This window comes from Ambystoma mexicanum, chromosome 9 (genome assembly GCF_040938575.1).
Source record: "Ambystoma mexicanum isolate Mex_15411 chromosome 9, UKY_AmexF1_1, whole genome shotgun sequence".
Classification (NCBI taxonomy): domain Eukaryota; kingdom Metazoa; phylum Chordata; class Amphibia; order Caudata; family Ambystomatidae; genus Ambystoma; species Ambystoma mexicanum.
The window spans coordinates 825,846,672-825,873,412 of NC_090931.1; the positions used below are offsets into that span (position 1 = coordinate 825,846,672).

Genomic DNA, 26,741 nt, shown 5'->3' on the forward strand with positions numbered 1-26,741 from the left:
TCTCTGCAATGCCCCGGCCTCTCACTTTATCTCAAAAACCCAGGACATCCTGTCCACCCTCTCCTCCCCTCCCCTACCTATTCCATCTCAGCCTGAGCTTGGGGACCCTCTTTCAACCACTCCCCCACCCTCCTTCTCACCCTTTCCTCTTTTTTCTCCTGATGAGGTCGCTAGACAAGTCCGATCTATGAAGACTTCATAAAAACAGGCTCATCCCAGTTCCTCTAAAACCATCAAGACCACATGGACACCCTTGCTCCGGCCCTTGCCGATTTTTTGCAACCACTCCTTTGCCTCATATCCTTCCCCTCTGCTCTGAAGCACTCCCTTGTGCATCCTCTTCTCAAGAAACCTACAGCTGATCCCTCTTGTCCGGCACTCTATCGCCCTATTTCCATCACTCCCTTTCTGGGCAAACTCCTGGAAAAGCTGTCCATCTCAGCTTAACCTTCATTCCGATTGTTGGCTGTCCCCATGACCATCAGTCCGGCTTCACAGCTGCCAGGAGTACGGAAACTGCTCTCCTGAACATCCGTGAAGATCTGCTCTCCAACCTGGACTCTAACATTCCGTCTGTCCTCATCCTACTCCATCTCTCTTCTGCCTTCGACACGGTCAACCATACCATCCTGCTCAACTGTCTCTGTGATAATCTGGGTATCACTGGTCAGGCTCAGGCCTGGCTGACCTCTTTCCTTCACCGATCGACCCTCCCAGGTCCAACTTGGGTCCTTCCTATCATCTATCTTCCTCTCTACCTGTGGTGTTCCCCAGGGGTCTAACCTCTCGCCTTGGCTTTTCAACCAATACCTGGCAACTCTCGCCCACTGCATTGCCATTTTTTGCTCAAATATCCAGTGCTACGCTGACGATACTCAACTCATTTTCAGGCTTCCCTCGACTACCTCCTCCCCCCGTCTCATCTCCGATTGCCTAACTGCCATTCAAGATTGGTGTGCCGCCAATGATCTTTGTCTGAATGCCAGCAAGACGGAGATCCTCCTTATCGGCACACCTTCACCATCCTTTCCCCTCACTCACTGGCCGGCCTCCTTTGGCCCTCCTCCTACCCCCATCTGCGAGGCTAAGAACCTCAGGGTCATCTTTGACTCCACACTTTCCTTCTCTGCCCACATCTCCGAGGTCTCTAAAAAGTCAAACTTCCTACTGCACCTCCCCAGAGGTACTCTGCCTTTCCTCTCCTTCCCCAGAAGCTCACCGTCTCCCAAGCTCTGGTTCTCTATAGGCTGGACTATTGTAACAGCCTCTTTCCAAATATAACTGCCCCTACTCTCCGCCCTCTGCAACTAATCCAGAACAGGACTGCGAGACTTGTCCTTGCCCTCAAGCCTTGGGATCGTATCTCTCTAGCTCCGAAATCTCTCCACTGGCTCCCAGTGGATGCTAGGATTAAATTCAAAACCCTCTGCATTGTCCACAAGGCATTCAGGGGCCCAGGTCCAAAATACCTTCAGCTATCCCTCCGCAAATTCCTCCCCTCTCGAGCTCTTCGCTTCTCTACCTCTAATTCCCTCAGGGTCAGTTGTTTTTCAAAGAAACAAGCTGGGGGTAGATCTCAGTCTTCGGCTGGGGCCTCCCTCTGCAACAGCCTCTCTGCCACTCTAAAACTTGAGAACCATCTCCGGTTCCGGAAGCTCCTCAAGACCTTCCTCTTTGCTTCCGCCTTCGCTCCCCCTCTTCCCTGCTGAACTGCTCTCTTGGCACCGTGCACCTGGCCACCCTCTGTCCCCTGGGCCCAGGTACCCGCTCACTCTGCCACCCTCCTGCACTGTCTCCTGGCCACCCCTTGCACTGGGGAACTATATCTGTACTCATACAGTTCCCCACACCCCCATTTTCTTTTTTTCTGCACTTATCAGCCTTATCCAGTCTGCTGCCTTAAACAGCACTTTATGGCTGCACTGCCACTGTTTATTGCCTCTATTATCTATTTGTATTCATTATTATTATTATTTATATGTTGCTCTCTGCTACGCACTTTCCACTCTCCCCTTCCATGAACTTTTCCCCTTTCCCGTGCACTTGCGCGTTCTCAATGTCACTGGGCCTAGTAAGATCGTTGTTTTTGTTCTCCCCTTTTCCCTTCCCTTGCTCAGAAACACGTGTACGAGCGTGATACAAATACATTATCATATCATATACTGGCACCATGCAGGGAGAGACCGACAAATGGCAAGAATTGGAATTCTTGAAATGAGGAGAAGTGATCTACGGTGAAATAGTGCTGGTATCTGCTGGCCCTTTAAGCAGATTTCCCAGAAGGCTTTGCCCCAGCTAAAAGCTCCGTGGTTGGCGAATGCGGAGCGAAAAGTGAGGAGAAGTGATCTACGGCGAAATAGTGCTGGTATCTGCTGGCCCTTTAAGCAGATTTCCCAGAAGGCTGTGCCCCAGCTAAAAGCTCTGTGGCTGGCAAATGCGGAGCGAAAAGTGAGAAGTGATCTACAGTGATCTGAGGCTGCTGAGGCTTCAACCAATACATCAGAGTCGACGTTGAAGACGTTATTTGAAAAGCTCAGCTAAAGTACTATCCAGTCCTTTTGTTTGTATGAAAACATTGAGCGGCGGGAGACTGCGGTGTTAGTCCCTTTGATCCTGGACGTCCACACACATCAAATCTCTCCACACATCTCTTTCAAATTTAACAACTGAGTCGTAAGCGGAGTCAGTCAGTGGCAGTCCACTAATGTTTTTGCCTCCAAAGGATTTGTAGGTATTTATTGCCTTGCGCTTTTCTCGCACTGCTGCTTTATGAGAGTGAACTGAAGTGGTGGGCGTCCCTTTAAAAGTTCACAGCAACGTGCGGAGCGCGAATGCAGAGTCGTGAGTAGAGTCAGTCAGCGATTGGCCGCCAGGCTGGCTGCTACCGCTCAGACAATGACTGCTCAATCGAGCCATGGCGGCCCTGTTCTAAGGCGCAAAAGTATTCAGCAGCGCAGGATGCAAAAAGCTTGGACTGCCCTCAAGTCTGACGGCTCGCCTTAAACACTCAAGAAACCAAAAGGTAAGCAGGCCGAGCAGTATGCTCTTGTCTACTGTTTCTTGTGATCCCCAAGTTACACCACTACCTGTCACGGCAAACCTCGCATTGCATAACACTGTCGAAATCATAATCTCCGTCACCGAGACAACTCCACCATTAGCAGGAGAGCAAATAGCTGCGATTACGGCATCGACCGGAATGGTGGATACGTCCAGCTCGTTGCTTACCACACAGGACTTATCTCAGCAACCCGTTAATGAAGCTCTCAAGCCAGACGCCGCTGTGGTAACCTCGACGGAAAACAGGCTGGTCGATCATCAAGTGGAACCAGCGGAAGCTTTCATACTCTGTCCGCCTAGAAGCCACTCATTCCCCCAAACTCTTCCCCCAAATGCGTCTACTAACTTTAAAGGACTTGCCCCTGATTTCCCAATCACCTTTGTCCGCATCTCCACCTCTGGCAAAAACACTTACTGAGCAGTCGTTATTAACAACTGAGACCGCCGATGAGTTTTTCTCTCCATTTGAATTCACCAACGCAGAATTAATGGAAGCTTCTCAATGCGACGAGGAAACTGAACTGCAAAACATACCTTTCAACACCAGAGTTGAACTGATAAACTGGAAGCTGATGGTGATGTTGATGAGCGGCAGGCGACCAAGACAGTTGAACTCCCACTCCCTCTGATGCTTACAAGCCCTGAATCTATGCAGCCTCAAATAAACTGAGGAAAGATGCCTACTGCTCCAGCCGATTGCCAAAGCCCATCGGCTTTCGAGCACATCAACTGGTGACCTGGAGCCCATAGCCCTTCAGCGAAAACTCAAAAAACAGCAAATTACAAGCAGAAAAAACGACATACCACGAAACGTGATGCGACTAGGCGACAGCCTTTTTACCTCGCCAAAAAATAGATCAAATCCGTGTACAATGCCCAATATTGGAAGAGCTGGGTGCGATCCTGCAGTTTCTTCACTGCAAACATCCAGTTCGAAGTTTTATCTATCTCAAACCAGAAAGAAACAAGCTAGCACGCCAAAAGCTCTGGATGCACGCGCAAACTTAGCACAATTACAAAAAGAGACCATCTGTGCCGTAACAGAAAATTCATCCACCTGTAGCGACCTACAGTCCTAGACTTTAAACAACACACGTTCATCCATGGAAGAAAGCTCAGGAGCAAAATCCAAACCCAGTCTCTCCTCTGCGGCTGTAATCCAAATTTATAATAACGTTTTAGCGGCCTCTTCGACAGCTCTCCTTCCATTCCTAAAGATGTACAAATCTCTTCACGAGTCCTTTAAAGATCAGACGGCACTCATTATTTGTATAAAAACAAAGATTGAAAAATTCGAAGCAGTCAATGAGTCCTTACAGACGCAACTGATACATGAGGCTGAAAAAACATTAAGATGGCAAGAGCGGCTGAGTGATCTCGCCGCACGTCACCACTGTCAAAATGACTAATGGATGGGCTTCTAGATGCAGTAAAATGGATGAGGCACTCTTCGGCTAACGGTAAAGCTTCAAAATCTGCAGCCCCATACTGCTGTCCAGAGTCCCAACAGTCAAATTCTGGCCCCCCATCAGTGGCTGCCACTGTGAAAAAGGACTTGCTAATGCAATCCACGGAATTGAACAACAAAATGAACAAAAAATTGAAATCAACAATCATGCAATCAGTTGTGGCAGACACATCAGTAGTAGTGTCACCACAATCTACAATTGTTGATGCGCAATCGACAACTTCCAACACAGAAATCTCAGATAACACTCATAAACCAGTTGCCGATCAGGCGAAAGATTCGACACCGCTGCGACCTCAAATTGGAAAAGGAGCAATAGCAATTCAAAATGTCTCGTTTGGCATCTTTTCTGGCCCTGCCAAATCAATACAAGTCGCAAAAGCAAAGAAATCAGTCCAAAAAGGAACACAAAATGTTAACAAAAAGGCGAATACTTGCACGAACGAACCTCTATTTAAAAGGTCACGTTCCAATGGTGCAAAAAAAAAACATAAGAAATCTAACAACTCCTCCACGCCCTGACGTTGCCAAAACAAGCGACATGAAACCCAGACAGGAAAAGCCGAAAGAAAAATGCATTTCCACTAAAGAACTAGACCGCTTACCAATTTCAACTGCCAAGCGCAGACGAGAAGAGTCTATTGTCTCAGAGGCACCCTCTTCAAGTGCTTCAATCGACCTGTGTGACCTTTCCACCTACTCAATTGATGACGATGACTCCTCAGCGACGTTCGTCAGTCTGGGCGACGAACGCTTCCGGTCCCGGCCAGATCTCAAAGCCGACCATACGACGCGGAAGCCAATAGAACATCTTTTCAAGCCTCAAGTATCCACTAGACCCAAGGATAAACTAAAAGAAAGACCGTCACCAGTGACCAATAATGCCCAGTATTCAAAAACCACAAAAAAACATCAAAAGCAGCAGAGTCTCCAGCATTGAAGCTTAATCGGAAACAAACATCAGCTCACTTGATGAAATATGCTCGGCAAAAGTCTAACCCAAAAAGCCGATCAACTGGGCCTTCAAAATCACAATGGTGGAAATTGGAATTTGAAAATATCCTTGAGGAAAAAAATTATGTAAATTTGAATCGAGCCAACATAATGAAGCTACTACATTACGTCCCAGCACTACGAAACATATCGTCTGACGACATAGCGGTCGTAGAGTATAAATCAGAACGCAGAACCGATTGGGTCACTCTTCACATGAAATCAAGACATGTAGCAAAACCACTGCTCGATGCCAAAGATGACCTGTTTTTCGGCTTTGACTTAACGTCGTGCGAAGATCAGTTATCGCCAAACATTGTTAACTCAAACGCTTCCAAAACCATCGGCCCTAACAAATCGAAAAGAGACGAACTGCGGAACCAGCTCAGAGAGCAGCTATCGTATTCATTTAACTCAAATGACCTTAACAAGAGAGAATAGGACAACGAAGGGTCAAATTGCGTGACCCACCTGTTAACCTCATGGAACACAAGAGGATTCACACATCTGTTTCAACAAGGATCAGCGGCGGATCTAAGAAGCCCAATAATTTGCCTGCAAGAAACATGGCTCCGTGATTTACCTGTCTGTGACGGATATTCCGCGGTTCTTAATGCTGCTGGGAAAAATGTATTTGGTCAACCTTTTTCTGGGCTACTTATGTTAATAAAAAACACATTCGAATGGGCCTTGATAAACATTTCAAACCCCAACTTGTTTGTGCAAGCCATAACTTTAGAATCCACATGTGAAGTGCAATTTAAAAAGAAAACAGTTTCTGATAATAAACACTTACTGGAACCCAGCAATGATTTCAGAATCTATCATCAATCACGGCGCTAATTGACACCAGTTTTGTGCAGTTTGATGAACCTCTCGTCCTGATATGCGGGGACCTGAATTATTCTTGGTTCAACCAAGACAAAACATGCACTTCAGGGAACCAGTCCAAAAACCTCTCTGAATCAGCATATCATGGTCACAAATGGGAGTACAAACTAAGTTTGCGCCACTGCACGATGTGAAATGGCTGCACTAAGGGTGATATCCCCGCTGCCGACACCTGGCATAGAGGTTATCTAAGAAAAACCTTAGATTACATTTCGGTGTCTGAAAGTCTACACGGTTACATCTCGAAGATGACTACAACAAAATCGCCCAGAGCGATCACGACGCCTTGACGGTATTCTGGGAGCTGAAATACAAAACCATCCAACCAAGATACAAAACATCTTTAACAATAAACAATGCGCAAAACCGTCTAAAGATAAACAGCCGTCAGATTGACATCCTGACCGCTGACTTTATTTGTGAAAACAAGTTGGGCAATGAGAGTAATTATGCGCCACTGCTGCTGCAATTTTCCTCATGTTCAAACAGGCACAACATCAAAGTGATAAAAAACAAACATTCTTTCAGTGTGGAACTATCTGAAGCCAAAAAGTCGCTAAAAAAGGACATTCGACAGTTAAAGGAACTAGCTGATGCAAACACAAGCGTACTAATTGTGAAGAGACGATTACGTTACCGAAACTGGCTAAAATCATTTAATTGGATCCGAGACCAAGAACAAGCAGAACAAATTATGCGTTTAATAACGCAAAAAGAAAGCAAAAGCATCTGGGAACTAATTAACAACGGCCATTTAAAACAAGTGTTCGCATTATCAAATGGAGTGTCTGCTGCATGTTGGGTAAAACACACGTCGGTATTCACATCCCTGGATGCTGACGTTCTTGGACCAAAGCTGCTGGAAAGCAGCAAATGGAACATTACCGAAACTGCAGAAGACATCGAAAATGCGATTAGGCAACTGAAGAAATCAAGGGCGGCGGGCCCGGATGGCATATCAAATTTAATGCTAAAAGCAAATAGCAAAAATTGGGCAAATTTCATCAAAGTCCTATTTGATCAAATAGCAGCGACACTAACTCTTCCAGTTTCGTGGACATCTGCAGTGATTGTACCAGTATTTAAAAAAGGAAACCGCGAAGATCCGGGAAATTACTGCCCCATTGCGTTGCTCGATACAACGGGCAAAATATTTGCCACATTTTTACAAAAAAAGCTTGCAAGATGGGCCGAAGATGCAAAACTGATCGACGAAAGGCAAACTGGCTTCACAAAAGGAGTGGGAGTGGAATTAAACCTATTGCTCCTTAACCTGGTAAAGCTGGACGCCCTGAATCACAAGAAAAGGTTGTTTCTTGCGTTCGCCGACCTTAAACAAGCTTTTGACACCGTCAACCGACAAATGTTATGGAAAAAACTCAAGGCCTGGGGTTGCCCACTGCAATTACTGTCGCCCCTAATGGCACTCCATTCGAACACCACCATCCGTGTTCGTACGAACGCGGAAGGAGATTTAACAGATGAAATTGAAACAAAAGGTGTGAAACAGGGCTGCCCGTTAGCCGCATTACTATTTAAACTGTTCATCTCAGACCTTCCTACAGCTTTGTCACAAACAAGGTAATTTCCACCGAAGGCGAATGGCAAACAGCTAAGCTGGTTAATCTACGCTGATGACATAGTCTTACTTGATTCCACCGAAATTGGCCTTCAAAGACTCCTGACAGCCTTACAAGTCTACTTAACCCAAAACCACCTGACAATAAATGTCAAGAAATCAAAAATCATTGCCTTTGGCCAAAAGACACAGGCAAAGAAGTCAGTGTTTAATTGGAAAGTCAATAATGAAGCTTTAACGAAAACCGAAGCAATTCGCTACCTTGGAGTGTTGTTCAACACCTCAATCAGAGAATGGAGTTGGACCAATGACGTCCTACCCGCATGAAGATTTTCGCACAACAAGGAGAGAAACTGCATGCTAAAAATGGCAAATTCACTCTGCAACCTTACATGCAAAAAGTATCTCCTGCAGTTACATTTGGAAGCGAGGCAGGGTGGAATATAAACGCAGACTTTTGGACTCAAATCGAGGGATGTTTCTGGCGAAAAGTCTTGAAATTACCTCGGTGTCTATCAATGGTCGCAATCAGATACGAATTGGGCCTAGATTCGCTACACAATCTAGTGGTTTGGAAGTCACTCTCTGCGCTTTGAAAAAATGCATCTATCACCATCAGAAAAAGCCTATGAGATCCTAAATGAGAAAAGCAATGATCCATCAGCTCGCTTATTAAATCAATGGGAAGAAAAACTGAAGGTAATTTTACTTGACGCCAACATCAATATGAGCCTGCTGCTGTTGACTCCGCAGGTAGCGGAAAAAAAAAGTTCCACCAATGGAAATGGATAACAAATACGAACAAACGAAATGCTTTAACTTCGTTAATAGACCTAGGATTGTCATCAAACAGGCTCGGAGACCTGCCAAGATACCTTGCGCAATTTCCATCTCGACACCACAGATATCAATTTCTAAGATTACGTCTAAACCTCTACAAAACTCGTGAGGTCCTGACGCAAAGAAAAGATCCAACGGCATTGGGTAACATCTGCCGGTTTTGCACAAAAGACGTGGAAACGAGTAAACATTTGATAACGGAGTGCCCAGAGATCGTTGCCCAACACTCTTTGCATTTGGCACGATTTGCGCCAAAAGATGGAAATATGCAGGAGTGGTGGAGCTACCTAATTTCAGGGATAAACACCCAACTAACTTGTGCAACCATTAACTTCATGGATTCGATTTTACCAAACATCGACATAAAGTGAGACAAGTAGTTGCCAGACTTAGCGCATTTCCACCTGTTTCCATATTTTCGCTTGTTTCCACTATTTAATTTTGAACCTTCTTGTCTCGAAGAGGACTTCAATATGTAACCCATGGAAAGAATGACAAAAAAGTTTGTTTTCACTTACAAAACAAATGTCAATAGAAAAAAAAAAGAATTGGAATTCCACTGCAGCATTAGTACGGATCAGAATTGTGCTATTTAGATCCTGCTTGACTCTAGAAGTACCTCGTTAGTGTGACATCAACAGTTTACAGAATCTAAATTTGATTATCCAGGCCATAAAATATAACAACCCGACAATAATGGATTACAACCTTGCATAAATGTTTTTGGGAAACATCTAGAAGGCATTAAAAGCATAATGCGTCAAAATTAACGACAGAAGTTATTGTAAGCTTGCATCTTGCGTGGAAGGTAAATAAGCGGTATGTTATGTACTATCTCCTATTTGCCCAGAAGTAGCTCCTGTTCATTGGTCCTCTTCAGATACCCAGGAGCTGCTTTTATTTTTTTCAGATTACTGAATATATAAAAGTGGGAAAATGTATACCAAAATGGAACCATTACATTCTTTTTGAACCATACCATATTTCTTTCTGATTTCATCATGTCTGTTCTTCATTTCACTCCGCCTGCAAAGGACATAAATGTTAATGACAATTTCAATCAAATTTCTCCACAACATTGTTTTCGTTAAGAAAAATCATTACAAACCAGAGAAATTGTGGTGGGTGAGCGAATGAAGGGCTAGAGGTTGTACTAAAGACTAGCATAGTCACAGAAAGAAGTATAGACACAGGCAGCAAATTAAAGTTACAAATATCTCGATCTTAAGTTTCTTAATAAAATCTATTCTTCCTGAATACTTTTTTCAGTCAATGATGCAAAAGAGGATATAGGGAACTGGTAGGTCAGGCTCTGGCATTCATTTGGTAGGTCAGGCTCTGGCATTCATTTCCTAAGTGTTTCCTAGCCACAAAAGACACCACAACATTCATATTTTGAACCCACAGAAATGCAATGTCGGACTGATACGTGCCATAAAAAGGGTGAGCTTTTCCCACTTCAATGGTTAGTAGCAAAAAACAAATATTGTTTTTCTGTCTTTTGCAAAGCAACCAACAGTTCTCGCACAGGTTTTCTAAAATTCAGCGGCTTTAAAATGCTGCTGCCAATTGCCACCAGATGTTGAAGGTACAACCATATTATCTCATACATTAGACCTCTCCACAGACGCCCAAGTACAGCAGGATGCATCTCGAGGCTTCCATGTTAGGCATGCCATAACAGCATGCCAAACCCTGCCACCTTATTACACAATGTCCTGAAGACCACACCTAGCTTCCTAGGATTACATTTAATACCAGAACATTTTTCTTGTGCAGGTAAAAGTACAGCCGTTAGAGTATTCAGGATAATATATGCATCTTTATCAGGACCCCCAAGATGTTTCTTCTGCAACAATTTGGCATCTCTCCTTCCTTAATGGTGTCAGTTTTAAGAGCCCATTATTATGGCATATGTGGTGTTGATAAGAAGCATGGCATCTGTTTCAGACTGAACTGCCAAATAAGTTAATGCAGAAGAACCACCACTGCATCGAGTAAATTCCAATAGTCATCTACCGACAATAATCAGCTCACAGAAACAGTTACACTTAACATTCATCAGTTGTCAGCAATTTCGTCCGGTTTAAGCAGCTTTCCAGACCTTGCATTCGCCAAACTAGCCAGAAGAAATCGTGCTAGGTACTTCAGGTACTTCTAACGATTAAACTTAAAAAGTGTACTTCGCTCCAGGGTTTGTAGTTCACGCAGAGACATTAAAGAAACTCAGTACATGGAATCCATTGAACACAGTGATCTATGCTTTCCCCACTTCACCGGAAAGCAACAAGCATTTCAAGATTATATGTTTATTCTGACTGCAAGAGGTTTTATTTTCTTTTGAGCATACTGCATAACTTTTTGTGAAATTAGTTGCAATAAATTACACAGTTTGTATTTTGGATCTAAGCACCTGTAACCCTGCTACCACTTATACAAACCTGTGTCAAGCTTTTCGTATTAATTATGACAACTTTAGTTTTGAAGTAATACTCAACAGCTATCCGGATCATACACCATAACAATGAAAAGTAAAATCGATGAACTCGAAAAAGCCATCAAGGCATGTCAGGCGGTGGGAGAAGGAACTAGTTACTTACCTGTAACTGTTGTTCTCCAGCAGGGGTCTGGCATGGATTCACATGCTCATGAATATTCCCTGTCGTCAGGCTGGGAATCCTCGGTAAAGATAAAATCGGTATCAGTTTCGTTTATGATCTGTCTTTTGAAGTAGTAACCAATCACTGGTCCCTGCGTCATACTGACCACAGCCAATGACTGCCCTCTACCTAAGCCCCGCCTCTAGCAGCCATCTTCAGATTTGGTAGCACGTGAAGTGGCAGTATGACCAAGTGAAGAGCCGCAGAGGGGTAGGCGGGAGGGTTCGCATGTGAATCCATGCCAGACCCATGCTGGAGAACAACAGTTACAGGTAAGTAACTTGTTCCTTCTCCAGCATGGGGTCTGGCATGGATTCACATGCTCATGAATAAAGAATACATAGCAGTACACACATGCACAACCACGGGAGGTGGCAAAGGCTCAACATTAAGCATTACATCAAACTCAACATTAAGCAATTCTTACCTCCTCACCAGGCTCACCTTAGGCGAACAGATTGCGCAGCACTGCTTGGCCGACCCTGGACTCCTCCCTGGAATCCCGATCGACGCAGTAGAATTTCGTGAAGGTGTGCGTCGACCTCCATGTAGCAGCCCTGCAGATGTCCAGCAAGGGCACACCAGAAAGGAACGCCATGGTAGCTGCGATCACTCTGGTGGAATGGGCTCTCGGACGGCCAGGCAGCGGTCGGTTTGCCAACCGACGACAGTACATGATACAGCCGGAGAGCCATCTGGAAATGGAGGCCTTTGAGAGAGCCTTCCCCTGATTGACAGGTCCAAAGTTCACAAAAAGTTGTGACGTCTTCCGAAAACACTTCGTGCGGTCCACGTAAAACTTCAGCGCTCTAGCCACATCCAGCGAGTGCAAAGTCCTTTCGGCCGGCGACGAAGGCGACGGGAAGAAAACAGGCAACACCAAGGGTTCGTTGAGGTGGAAGTCCGATGGCACCTTGGGCATGAAGGAGGGGTGCGTCCTGAGCACTACCCTCGTGTCGTGAAAAGTCAAGTACGGGGGCTTGCAGGAAAGGGCCTGGATCTCTCCCACTCTTCGTGTGGAGGTGATGGCCACAAGAAACGCTGTTTTCCACGACAAGAACTTCAACGGAGCCGAGTGCAGAGGCTCGAACGGAGGTCCCATGAGCTTGGTCAGCACCACGTCGAGCTCCCACGCCGGGGCCGGAGCCTTCACCGGCGGGAACGATCTGAACAGTCCCTTCATGAATTCTTTCACCAGACGATGAGACCACAAAGACGTCCGCCCCGTGGTTCTGGTGTATCGGGAGATCGCAGCAAGATGAATCTTGATGGACGCGTGCGCCAGTCCAGCCTTGGCCAGCGTCAGAAGGTACGGCAGTACCTGGGGATCCGTAATCCGTAGAGGGTTAATCTTCTGTGCGTGGCACCAGACAGAGAACCTCTTCCATTTGTGTCCATAGCATTTAAGCGTTGAGGACGCCCTGGCCTTTGCAAGAACCTCGCTGCAGTCGGCCGGTATGTCGTATCCTCCAAACTCTAACGCTGTAGGAGCCAGGCCTGCAAGTTCAGCGACTTCAGGTCGTGATGGAGGATGGCGCCTCCTTCCCTGGAGAGAAGATCCGCGTCCACTGGCAGCTTGATTGCCGGGGACGCTGACAAGTCCAGAAGGTCCGGGAACCATATCTGCCTCGGCCACGCAGGTGCGACGAGGATCATCCTGCACCGTGACCTCTTGAGCTGGTTGATGAGCCGGATCAGCAATGGCAATGGAGGTAACGCGTATAGAAACAGGCCCTCCCAGGGGAACGAGAAAGCATCGCCCATGCTCCTCGGCTGGGGAAACCTGCTGGCGAACGTCCGGCACTTGGAGTTCGTCGCGAACAGATCAATCTGGGGTGTGCCCCACCGTCGGAAGAGGCGGTTCCCTAGATCCTGTCGTAGTTCCCACTCGTGGCACGAGCGCAGCTCTCTGCTGAGCGAGTCAGCGATGGTGTTTTTTATCCCTGCCAGATGAAACGACGCCAGAAACATCCCTTGGGCGACGGCCCAATGCCACAGATCCTGCGCCTCCTTGGACAGGGCTGGGGACCTGGTTCCGCCCTGCTTCCTGATGTAGAACATGGTGGTGGTGGTGTTGGTGAAGATCCTCACCCCCTTGCCCTTGAGGGACGGAAAAAAGGACCTGAGGGCCCAAAACACTGCAGGGGGCTCCAGGACGTTGATATGGAGGGACTTCTCCGTCGGAAGCCAAAGGCCTCTCGCGTGCAGATTTTCGGTGTGCGCTCCCCACCCTTCCAGGGAGGCATCCGTGGTCACTGTCTCCTGGTGGCCGGGAGTCTGGAAGTCCATGCCTGCCGTCAGATGCGCGCGGGTGCCCCACCACCGGATCGCTCGTCGGAAACTCTCGTCGAGTGTGATCCTCTCCTCGAAGCTGCCCGTCGTCTGGATCCAGTGCGCGTCCAGGAACTCCTGCAACGGGCGCATCAGGAGCCTGCACAGGCGGATGAGATAAATGCAAGAAGACATCATTCTGAGGAGGGACTTGATGGACCTCACCCTGGCCGCGTCCGCAACCAGCATCCGCTGCACCTTGCCCAAGATGGCCCTCGTCCTTTCCTCCGACGGAGAGGCCAGAAGCGAAACTGTGTCGAGCTTCGCTCCCAGAAACAGTGCGTCTTGCGCGGGCACCAGGTGGGACTCGGCATAGTTTAAGGAGAATCCCAGGTCCGTGAGTAGTTGGACGGTCCTTGCCGTGTGCTCCACGGCGAGCTCCTTCGTCTTTGCTCGGATGAGCCAGTCGTCCAGGTAGGGGTAGACGTGGATCCCCTCTCGGCACAGCTGCGCCGCCACCGGTGCGAGGCACTTGGTGAACACCCTGGGTGCCGACCTCAATCCGAAGGGAAGGGCTCTGAACTGGTAGTGACGCCCCTGGACCACAAACCTGAGAAACTTTCGGTGTCCCTTTAGGATGGGAATATGGAAGTAGGCATCCTCCAAATCCAACGACAACAGGAAATCGCCCTCCTCCAGTTGACCCAGGACGTGTTGGAGGGTGACCATCCGGAACTTCTGTGCCTTGATGAATTTGTTCAGTCGTCTTAAGTCCAAGATGGGACGCCATCCTCCAGTCTTCTTCACGAGGAAGTATCTTGAGTAAACTCCGGAGCCCCGAAGCCTCTTTGGGACGAGCTCGATGGCGCCCTTCTTGAGCATCGCCTTTACCTCCAAGAGAAGTTGAGGGACGTGATGTTCTTTCCTGGCCACAGAGGGGACGCGCGGGCACCTCTTTAGAAACTCGAGCGCGTGACCCTGAGCCAGGGCGTCCAGCACCCAACGGTCGGTGGAGATGGACTCCCACACGCTGACTAAGCTCGCCAGCCGGCCTCCCACCGGGGTGCTTCGGTGGGGGCCCGACCCCACGGCCGGTTCAGTCCTGCTTCGACGAGGCTTTGCCACCTTGTCCTCCTTGGCAACGACGGCGGGGTCCCGCCTCACTTGCCTCGTCCCCTGTAAGCTTCCTGTGACGACGAACGGGCCGCTTGACGGTAGGTGGAAAATCCGCCGCTGGAACCTTTGGAGGCACCCTGTTTGCCTCCGCCGCTCCGAAAGGGCGGCCGCCGTTGCTGGAGAACCCCAAGAGCCCGGGCCGTCTCCGTGTCCGCCTTGATGGCTTGAAGGGAATCGTCCACTGTTTTCCCAAACAGGTTGTTTCCGTCGAACGGCATGTCCAAGACTCTGGTCTGCACGTCCTGACGGAAGTCGGTAGCCTTTAGCCATCGACGCAGCCTAAGCACACACCGTTGCCCAACTGGCGAAATCCAGTGTCAGCGATGTCCGTCGCAATCGTAATGGCGTGGTCCGACGCCACCTCTCCTTCCTGCAAGATCTCTAGGGCTTCCGCCCTCTTGTCATCTGGTAGGAAGTCCAGCAGGGGGGCCAGTTTGTACCACAACTCCCTGTCGTAGCGGGCTACGATAGCCAAGGCGTTGGCCGCCTTAATCGTCGTCGCTGCCGACGAGATGACCCTGCGTCCCATCGTGTCCAATTTCTTTCCCTCGCCGTCCGGTGGGGAGGTCGACGTAGAGGCCATGCCCCCCCCCCGCTTTCTTCCTGGCCGCCGCGGAGACGACCGAGTCCGGGGTCGGCTGTGCCCGAAGGCACAAGGGGGCCGCGTCCGGGACCCGGTACTTCTTCTCGTACCGATCCCTTCTAGCCGGCGTCGTGGATGGGTTCTTGAGGAGGGCGAGGCCCTCATCCCAAATATCGTCCAGTAGAGGTACAGCGAGGACAGTCTTCCTCTTGGCCTCGCGCCGTTGATAAAGGAAACCTTCCTTCTTTTCTTCCGGGCAGAGCTGGAAAAGCTCGGATGCCCTGGCGATCATGGAGTGAAACGATCCAATCTCGTCGGGCGGGGAAACCCGGGTGGGAGGTGACGACGGGAGATCCTCGTCGTAAACCTAGTTGTCTGTACCCGTCGCGGCCGTGTCAGTCCCCGTATCATCCCCACGTGTCGTGGACAGGGAGGAGGGCTGAACAGGGCGCGATGGCTGAAAAGGAGGTGGAGGATGAATCCTTCTCTTAGGGGGAGGGCTCCCAGAAGGGCCTGGCTCCGGGTCCCCCGTCGGGAGCGGTTCCTCCGTTGGTGGCAACGGCAGTCTCGTCCTTATCTCTGAGCATAAGGACTGTATAGCCAACAAAATGGCCGCCGAGTTGTCTTGCGGCACTGGTTGAGGGGAGTCCGACGGGCGGTCAGAAGCCCCGTCGGCACCCTCGACGTTTTCGTCGGCTCCTACGTCGGGGTCCCTCCCGACGGGCTCGTCTTCTTCCACGCCAACGCCGTGGCTTAAGACTTCGACCAGCTCCTCCTCAGAGGTTGAGGCCGAATCCACGACGACCTCCTGCCCCCCTTTTTCTTCTCCGTCGGAGGTTTCACAGGGGTCCTGTCGATGGGCATGAAAGAGTACTCCCTCCGCGGTGGCAGGGAGACTCTGGGCCCCGAGGTCGCCACCACTGGTGTAGCCTCCACAGGCTGAGCCAGGGCCGCCGCGACTGTCTCGATAGAGGCCTTGGCCGGATGGATTAAGGCTTTCACCACCTTAGGTGCACTCACCGCCTTCTCCTTGGGGGGAGGGTCACCGCCTCGCTCCCCCTCCGATGGGGCCTTCGAGCTCGACCGGGGTCTCTCCAGGAGCTTCGCCGGGTGCTCGGCCTTCCTCTTACCCGAGCCAGAGCGTTGGCTCGTGGTTGATGGCGCCGGGGAGGATGCGCCCTGCCTGGCACCCGTAGAGCCCGACTGCTCGGCGTTCCCGGTGCCAGCGAACTCGCGGTGCTTGGCCTTCTGTTGGACCCCTGTCGCCGGGGCGCCCTCAAAGGTCTTAGAAGACCGCTCGGACTTCTTCTTCCTCTCGCCTGACGGGCTCTTTCCTTCCAGCCAGTTGGCGAGACGTTGATGGCGGTCCTTCATGGTCCGCTCTGACGCAAAACGCACAGTCCTTCTACACGTGCGTCTTGTCCTCATGTAGGCAGTAAAGGCAAAGGGAGTGTTCGTCCTCAAAGACATTCTGAAGCTGGCATCCAGGGCAGACCCTGAACAGCTTTCTGGGCGTCGAGCTTCCCTTCTCCTGGGCCATGTCCGAGATGGGCCTGAGAAACTTCTGGAGTCCTCCAAAAGCGTGGCTCGACGAAATCTTCACCCTTGAGGGGCGTAGACAAATCAGACACGGGTCCCCGTTGATCGGATGAAGAAACGGTGGAGCTTGAGGCTCTTTTGACTGAAAAAAAGAGCAATTTTTTGAGAAAAAACGTGAAAAATAGCACTAACGCTCGAGAGCAATAGCACGAGGATCCCAACACTTGAACGTGCAGTAAAAATCTGAAGATGGCTGCCAGAGGCGGGGCTTAGGTAGAGGGCAGTCATTGGCTGTGGTCAGTATGACGCAGAGATCAATGATTGGTTACTACTACGAAAGACAGATCAGAAACGAAACTGATACTGATTTTTTCTTTACCGAGGATTCCCAGCCTGACGACGGGGAATATTCATGAGCATGTGAATCCATGCCAGACCCCATGCTGGAGAAATGGGCTTCCTACACAATGACAATTAGTTACAATCAGGTATGTGAAAGCAACCAGGCCGAGAAGTAGGCATAAGGGGCCCAACATAAACCATATGTGCCTACTTGGCACTGTCATAGAGGTAACAAAATATGTTCTAACCACAGGATGCCTATCCTGCCGTACTCCGTGTTTAAGAGAAGGGATACATCTATGCTAGTCCCAATATGGCAGGACTCCTTGCTTGATCAAATGAATCTTGGAATAATCAGATTTCTTTTCTGAAGTTCCCGGCCCTTATATTCCCTCCTCACAAGGTCTAGGGTTGGGGTAGCGCGGGACCTTCTCCCACACGACCTAAGGGACAAACTAAATACCACGAGCGAGAACCCGCTACACATAGTATCAGAACGGGTGATAATCAGGCTTCCAAAGCTGCACTCACCACTATCAACTGGCTAGTGATAATGTACTCTTGACAAGTAACAAATGGTGTGCTGTGTATATGAGGAGAATTGAGGGTCAAGGCGGCTTTATATTCTTGCCCAGTAGTCTTCTACTTGAACTGTTTACCCCACCCCCCCCCCCCCCCGACTTAAATAAACCAAGTGAGGGTCTCTATTCTGTAAGAACCTAATGTCCAGAATCGAATCCTCATGTTAAGACTCATCCTCCATTGGGGTCTGTATCCAGGACAATGGATATTTTACTTAAATCACTCAGCCTCAAGTTACTTTATAGTGCCCCAGCACACTTCTTTGCCTTGTTCTAAACAAATGATCGCAGCGTCCTGCAGTGTCCTGGATGATAGTAGTCTTGAAAAGTCAACCGGGTAAGCCATGCTTTGGGTGCTTTTACAAGGCAAGACTTGTAGCGTCACCTCTTGCCCCAACTGTTTATCCAGTATAGGAACGCCTCCCCCCTCCACCCCGCATTACAAGGTATGATTTCAGCCCCACCTCCAACCTTGCCATTCCCAAGTTAGCAAACTTCTGAGCTGGTGGTTTTGCAACTGCCACCAGATGCACACTCTAGTCTAGCCTTTTCCTTCAAGCGGACTGGTGCTAGCATGCAACCAACGTTGCTCCGCCACACCCTGTTCTGTGCCTTTTTAGCTAGTTGGTCTATTTGGCATGGCCGACTCTGGTTCTGATTCACTAGCTCAAAGGTATTCAACCTTTGGCTCCCCAAATGTTTTGGACGTGACTCCCAATCAGCCACAGCCAACATATTTAATGGTGAAAGGACATGTAAGTCAATCCAAAAAATCTGGAGAGCCACGGGTTGCAGAACCCTGCATTAGCACTTCCTTTCCTCTTTCTCTAAGTGCAACACAATTTACTCTGCGACATCAGGTGGTTTGTAGTCTTTGCAGGTGTGTTCCAGCTGTAATTGTGGCAATGAGAGTGATGATTGTGGTACAGTTTAGCCATTAACCACTACATTTGTGTTTCGAAGTTATCAATAGTTCCACCTGCTGCTCAAGCCTCTGGCCTATATTTTCGCTTGTTAGCGGGTCAGTGTAGTGTTTCATTAATTATAATCAGCTGTGCCCTGCAGTTTGAGTTTACAAAAAGCCTGTATGTAATGTTTGAAACCAGCCAGCAGTTCTTATAGCGATTCTTACCCTGCAATCTGCAAATTATTTAGTTTACCTTTTTCCAGTGCCCTTGTGTTTAACAGGGAAACTTGATTTATGGGGTGTACGGATGTTGCTGTAGGAGTTCCCATTTGCTCTGGTTCACATTCTATGCCAGAGCTTGCACACCAGATGTGCGCGTAGTGCATATGAATCCTTGAAAGGATGCCAAACTGTCAAATCACTTGCTGGCATCCTAGGCCCGCAAAACCTTTCCATGGACTGATTTGCTTTGAGTTTCTTCACCAAGGGAGTAGTTCTGAGAGTAGGACACAATGCTAGATTGTTCATTTCCTCAGAGGCACATTTATCCTGTTATAACAGTAGGGTTCTTGCCCAACTTGAGCCGCTAGAGGGAAACTGGGGGAATCCTCCATATTTTGCCTACTGTGGTCATAGGAGCAGGTGGCTGCCATTGCCCCCCAATTTCCCAGTCACCCTCAATGGGCAATATACAGGCCACTTCTTTACAGGAAATAGAAATAAAAAAATATCCAAGTCATATCAAACATTTGTTCAACTTCAGATTTTGAAATATGGACAGATTACGCTCGCTGGTAAAAGACAGAAAAGGGGCATCATCGTAATACAAGGCTCCACAATGACTGACCAGCCACAGAGCAAAAGGCCACCTACAATTTGACTACAAGAGTGAGGCAACAATCATTGACACTTGCCTCACAAATGCAATGCAACCACTCACTAATTCCTCAGTCTGGCTTCTGTGAGCTTGGCATCATGGAAGACGACAGGTAACAGATTCCATGTAACAAAAGAACAAGTTACTTTCTTACCTGGTAATGTTCTTTCGATGGGATGGTCGACGACGTATTCCATATCTACGACAGGTAATGTCCACAGCTGTGCTGCTTCGGAAAGTCTTTGGTGTCTGCGTCCTGCGTCGATGAGCCGTCCCCGAGGACCTCCTCCAACGGCCGACGTCACCCGATGTGATAAGTAGGACGCACAACGCCCATAGCCTCAGTTATAGTTTTTTCCCAGAACGTGTGCCACCAGTTTCCTGCCAATCAGACACACAAGGCCTTGCGGAACGCAAGCTGCAATCGCAAAAGAAATTCTGCAGCGGGGAAGGCAGGGAGGTGGCGATATGGAATACGTCGTCGGACCTTCCCATCGAAAGAACGTTAGCAGGTAAGAAAGTAACTTGTTCTTCGAGGGGATTGGGTCCTCCGACATATTCCATATCTATGACAGACTCCCAAAGCAGTACCAAGCAAGGAGGTGGGAAAGAATTTAGAACACAAATTTAGCATGCCCAATCAAATTGCGGAATAGAGGACTGCCTTGCCAAAGGCCAGATCCTGCCCTCTGATGGAATCGAGGGAGTAGTGACGTACAAAAGTATGTACTGAAGCCCAGGTGGCTGCATCACAGATATGACGAATAGGAACTCCCCTTTGCAGGGCAGTAGACGCAGCCACTCCCCTGGTAGAATGGGCTCGCAAGCCAGCCGGAGGATCCTTACCCGCCAAGCGGTAACACTCGGAGATGGCTAAAATAATCCAACGAGACAAAGTCTGTTTCGTCACAGCTTGTCCCAAACGCTTTCCAGCGTAACCAATGAAAAGTTGATCGTCCACTCTGACCCGGGACATGCGCGAAATATAAAAGCTCAACGCTCTCCTAGGATCAAGCCTATGGAGCCTCTCCTCTTCTTACCAGGATGTGGAGGAGGATAGAACGCCGGAAGAACAACCTTATGGCTCAAATGAAATTCCGAAACCACCTTCGGAAGAAAAGGACGACGAACTCCAAGGATAACCCTGTCCTTATGAAACACAGTGAAGGGTGGCTTAACTGAAAGTGCCTGTAACTAACTCACTCGGCGAGCGGAAGTAACCACAACCAAAAACACAGTTTTCAGAGTTAACAGCCTCAAAGGGCAAGAATGTAAAGGCTCAAACGGAGCACCCATAAGAAATTTAAGAACAAGGTTCAAATCCCAACCGGGCACCAGAAAAGGTGACGGAGGGTACACATTAGTGAGCCCTTTCAAAAACTGCGAAATTAAAAGAATCTTAAAATAGGAACACTCTTCAGACGAGCGCTTAAATATGGAAAGCGCCGCCAGGTAACCTTTAATGGTCCCCACTTGCAAGCCCCTGTGGGCCAAAGAAAGCAAAAAAGACAGAACCATGGAATGTCACATTCAAAAGGATCCACATTCTTAACTCTGCACCAGTCGCAGAACTTTCGGCAACGGCACAGAGAATTTGTTGCCGGCCGCCTGGCCGAGAGCAACACCTCCATCACATCTTCAGGGAGGTCCCAATCCTTATACCTCAACCTTTCAGAAGCCAAGCGTGAAGGTTGAGGGATCTGACCTCTGGATGGAGAACCTGAATCCCCTCCCGTGAGAGCAGATCATCTCGGTAGGGAAGACGACGTGGAGGGCAGATGGACAAGTCGAGAAGGTCCGGGTACCACGTCCTCCGGGCTCACGCCGGAGGAATGAGGATCATCCGGGAACCGTGCATCCTCAACCTCCGCAGTACTTGCGGTTGACGGGGACTGGAGGAAACGTGTACAGCAGTGGGAATGACCACTCCACCACGAACGCGTCTCCTAAGGCTCCTTTTGGAGGAAATTCTCGCGAGCAAAACCTTTCGCACTTCCGGTTGACACTGGAGGCAAAGAGATCCACATGAGGGGTCCCCCAAAGGGCGAAGATCTCCAGGAGAATCTCCTGAACCAGCCCCCACTCGTGAGAGAGCGTGCTCTGCCTGCTCAGAGCGTCCACCGTCTCGTCGTCGTCTCCGGCCAGATGAACAGCCGAGATCGAAACTTCCTGCTGGATGGCCCAGAGCTCGAGCTGCATCGCCTCCCTGCACAGCGGAAGTGACCCTGCCCCCCACCCCTTTTGTTGAGGTAGTGCATGGCCAACCCTGTTGTCCGTTAGAATCAGGACACTCTTTCCAGGCACAGTCGGCAGAAAAGCCTTCAAGGCTAGCCTGATGGCCCTCAGCTCCAACAGATTGATATGGAGTCTGGACTCCGACGGAGACCAACGACCGCTTACTCAACTCGTTGGCATGAGCTCCCCATCCCGTGAGGGATGCGTCTGTCACGATCGTCACCTTCGGCCAGGGCAGCCAAAATGGGGCCCCTTTCACCAGATTGCCTTCGACGGCCCACCACAGGTCTTGGGCTACGGAGGGCAGGACCTGAACAGGGTCCGACAGCCTGCCGGAGGACTGAGACCACTGGAGCTTGAGTGCCCACTGCAAAGATCTAAGCCGCAGACGAGCCTCTGGCACCAGAAGAATGCAGGATGCCATGAGGCCGAGCAGTCTCAAGAACTCGGACGCTGGGAGATCCTGGGCAAATTGAAACTTGTTCACCATCTGCTGAATGTGAAGAGCCCTCATCTGGGGAGGGCAACACTGCCCCAGGGATGTGTCGAGCACTGCTCCGATGTACTGGAGCCGCTGCGTTGGCATCAAATGGGACTTTTTAAATAAAGGGAGAAGCCCAGCCTGTGAAGGGAATGGCAGGTGATGGACGGGGTAGACGTGAATCCCCCCTTTCCTTAGATGCGCTGCCACCACCACCATGAGCTTGGTGAAAACCCTCGGGGCGGAGGTCAATCCAAACGGCAGGACCCGAAACTGAAAGTGCGAGTCGCCAACCGCGAACCTCAGGTACTTCTTGTGCCTGGCATGAATCGGCACATGGAAGTAAGCATCCTTGAGGTCGAGAAACACCAACCAGTCCTGAAGTTGAATGGCCTGGAGGACTTGAGAAAGTCACCATCTTGAACTTGTCCTTCCTGAGGAGTTTGTTCAAACCGCATAAGTCCATGATGGGTCTCAATCCCCCGTCTTTCTTCGAAATCAAAAAATAAGGGGAATACCATCCCTTGTTCCTCTCCGCTAAAGGCACCAGTTCTATGGCGCCTTTCTCGAGCAGGGCTTGAATTTCCTGCGCAAGGAGCGGATCTGGACTCTTCAAAGAGAGGTTCCCTGGTGGATTGTCGTGAGGCCTCTGCCGAAAAGGAAGACAGTAGCCGTGGGTTATGATCTCCAGAACCCACACATCCGAAGTAATGGATTGCCACTCTACAAGATGCTGCGCCAGCCTTCCCCCCAACCGGCGAACCATGGGACATGGCCTCATGACTTGAGTGGTAGCGGCTGCGGCGTTGCTGAGGGCAAAGAGGCAACTGCCCGAACGGCCTTGGCACCTCGAGTACCTTTGTTTCCACCTCTGGCACTCTTTCGATGGCCTCTTTGACTGCTAGCTCCCCTCGCTTTACTGAAGGACGAGTAATAGCGAAAGGAACCTCCCCTCCATTGCTGTCCCCTAGGACGAAAAGGCAGAGGTTGGCGAACTGCAGCACCCAACGACTTCGCTGCAGCTTTGGAGGTCTGCAACCTCTCAAGGCTCTCGTCAGCCTTGCTGCCAAAAAGGTGTTCACAGTCAAAGGGCATGTTGAGGAGCCGGAACTGCAAATCAGGAGCGAACCCAGACTTCCGCAACCACGCAAACATGCGCATTACGGTGCTCGCCACCATGGACCGGCTGACACAATCTGCCAAGTCCAAACCCGACTGAACGGCCTCACACATGGCATCCTTGCCATCCGAAACCATAGCAAGGAAACCATCCCGTTTGTCCCCTTCGGGAATATGTTCAGCCGCTAATGCAACACAGTTCCACAGAGTGTGTGTGAAACGAGACAATGCACATATGGAGTTGGCCACCTGAAGTGCCATATTCCCTGAAAAAAACACTTTCTTCACCCAGCCGTCAAAATATTTGTCGTCCCTATCCGGAGGGATGGTAGGATATGCCGCCTGCTTTGCCGGGGAGGTAGCCGCCTGCACCACCAAACACTCCGGAGTGGGGTGCCTAGACAAGTAGCAGGGGTCGCTACTGGCTGGACGGTATTTTCGCGACAACGACTTGCCTACTGCCGGGAGACTCTCCGGAGCAGTCCAAGGAGCCGCCACCCTTCTCTGCAGAGCCATATGAAACGGCAAAACCGGGTCAGTGGGGGACCAAGATCAAGGATGTCCGTGAGATCATCCTGAACGAACTCCCCTGGGGGAGCAGACCAACCCAAGTACTCGGTGACCCGAGACCTAAGGCGCCGATCTGAAGAATCGGCATGAGTGCCAGGCTCCGGCCTACAAAACTCCACCTCCGGAGAGGTGTCCAGTCCACTGGCATCATGCAGCGACTGCCTCAGGTCATCAAACTGGCTATGGCCAGAGATAAGCTCATCTGGAACCAAGCCGTCATCAGAGCCTTCATCACCCTCTGAAATGTACTCCAGGCGGGGAGAGGAAGACCTCTGGGGACCAAAGCAGTGCCTGACCTTAGCCAGAGCCTTTCTAGGGGCTAACCCTGTGTCCCGGGGCCCCTCCGACACCACCGCCTCGACAGGCGTCGAGGGCGCCGAACGAGTCGGCGCCGACAGAAAAGGCGTCAAGCGAATCGGCGTCGACGTCAGCTGCAGCGCTGCCAGCATCGACACAGGCCTTGAAGCCGGAGCCCCAAGCGTGTCTCTCGACGACCTAGGTGCCGACGACCCCCTCGGAGGCGGAGCCTCGAGAGAAATCGTCATCGACCTCGGCGCAACAGGCGTCGATGTCTTCTTCGAAGACGGCACAGGATCACGCGGTCTCGAGCGCGTCAAGGACCGGGACCTGGAACGGGCATGGTGAGAACAGCCACCCTTGTCCGAGCGGGACCTCTCCCGCGAGCCGTGTCGACCACCCGAGCCCGAAGGCGTACGAGCGGTGTCTCTCGACCGGTGCCGACCGACCCCACTCGGAGGCGCGGACGGACCGGTGCACTGCGATTGAAGAATCGCTAGCATCTGCTTCCCGAAGGAAGCCCATTCCTCCGGTGTCTCTTGCATGGAGGTATAGCGACCCGCCGGCGGGCGGGTCCTTGGAAGAGGACGGGGAAGGTGACCGATGCCGGGAATGCCTCGAAGAGGCCGAGGAGTGGCGAGACCGACTCCTGGAAGGACACCCACTGGACTTCCGACGATGATGCAGAGAGTCGCCCCTCGAGTCATCCGTCAAAAGCCCTGCAGACCTCGACTTCCGGGGCTTAGACATCCGGCCTACCGACAGCTTCTTCTTGCGTTCCCGCAAGGCCTTTGCCGTGAGAGACTGGCAGTCGACTAGATCGTGGGCCTCCCCGAGGCAGGCGTTGTGCGAGTCCGTGACAGACATCTTGGACCCACAGTCCCCGCATTTCTTGAAGCCAGGACGCGGGGTTGAAGACGAAGTAGACATCGCCACGAACAGGTCTTCACAAAAAACCGAACAGGTTCAACGAACCGAGAATTGAAAACAGCAAACTCCAAAGAGTCGAGGCGTACCGAGATTCACGAAGCGAACACGTTCGCGGAAAAAACTGAACTGAGGCCATGGGCGTCGTGCGTCCTACTCATCACATTGGGTGACGACGGCCGTCGGAGGAGGTCCTCGGGGACGGCGCATCGACGTCATCGACGCAGGACGCAGACGCCAAAGATTTTCCAAAGCAGCACAGCTGTGGACATTATCTGTCATAGATATGGAATACGTCGGAGGACCCAATCCCCTCGGAATACCTTTATTAACTTAAATGTCAAGATGGTCTAAGGCCTAACATGCCCTATGCTAAGGTGGGATTGCCCTACCTAACGAAACTAAGGATAGTCTGCGTCAGTAAGTGCAACATAAAAGTCTATGTCCAAAAACCTATGCTTGCCCTCACAACTATCATCAAAACAATGTGTAGGGATGTCAACCATAAATTAAACACTACAGATGGGGGGTCTGGGAAACTCTCTGCCAGCACGAACACAGCCCATTGACTTGCTCTTGGGTGGATGGCCCCTGGGAGAGTCTCAACCAAGTCTTTAGCTCACTGTTCTTTTCACAGAGAAGACATTTCCCAACATATCAGTCTTTGTCCTTGTCTCTTGTTCAGAGGAGAATTGCCTAGCATTTCGGTGCTGGACTGCCCCTGGGCAGGACAAAGACTGATATGTGGGGAAGTGTCTTCTCTGTGAAAGGAACAGTGAGCTAAAGACTTGGTTGAGACTCTCCCAGGGGCCATCCACCCAATAACAAGTCAATGGGCTGTGTTTGTGCTGGTAGAGAGTTTCCCAGACCCCCCTCTGTTTGGCATAAATTAAACACTGTTCCAAAAGTAAAGTTCTGAGCCATTTCCAGCTCAAGCATATTCTTCAGCTTCTCCTCCTTAAATATCAAGAAATTCACCACAATGTTCAAGTTACCTTCTCTTGGATTTAAGGTTACATAACTCCACACCTTTTCAAAATGTCAGGATACACTTCCCCAATTTCAATACAGTTTCTTGGCAGAGAGTCTCAGGGGTCCCTTCCCCAAGTTCAACATCAAAAGATGTCACAAAAGGAAGTATCTTGAAGCTTTGTCTTTAAGCTCAGTTCCAACCATTCTTCACAGCAAAGGGTTCCCTTCCCCCAAGCCTCATGTGCATCAATAGTAGTTTTCCTTGTTAGCATAAAGGGGTCCTCTGGTCTTGGCGCAGTTGTCGGACCACACGATCCACCCATTACAGATCACACAAGGAAGCCAGAGTTCTCTTTGGGCAGCTCAATATGCA

General features: G+C 50.0%; 1 protein-coding gene across 1 annotated transcript in view; it reads right to left on the minus strand.

Annotated features, from left to right (window-relative positions):
• The window catches only part of PTTG1IP (PTTG1 interacting protein), a 471,563-nt gene that overhangs the window by 113,066 nt on the left and 331,756 nt on the right, over positions 1-26,741 (minus strand). Inside the window, exon 6 of the mRNA XM_069615849.1 lies at positions 9,811-9,857. Within this exon, the coding sequence (XP_069471950.1) occupies positions 9,811-9,857 (47 nt within the window). The remainder of the gene's footprint in view (positions 1-9,810; positions 9,858-26,741) is intronic.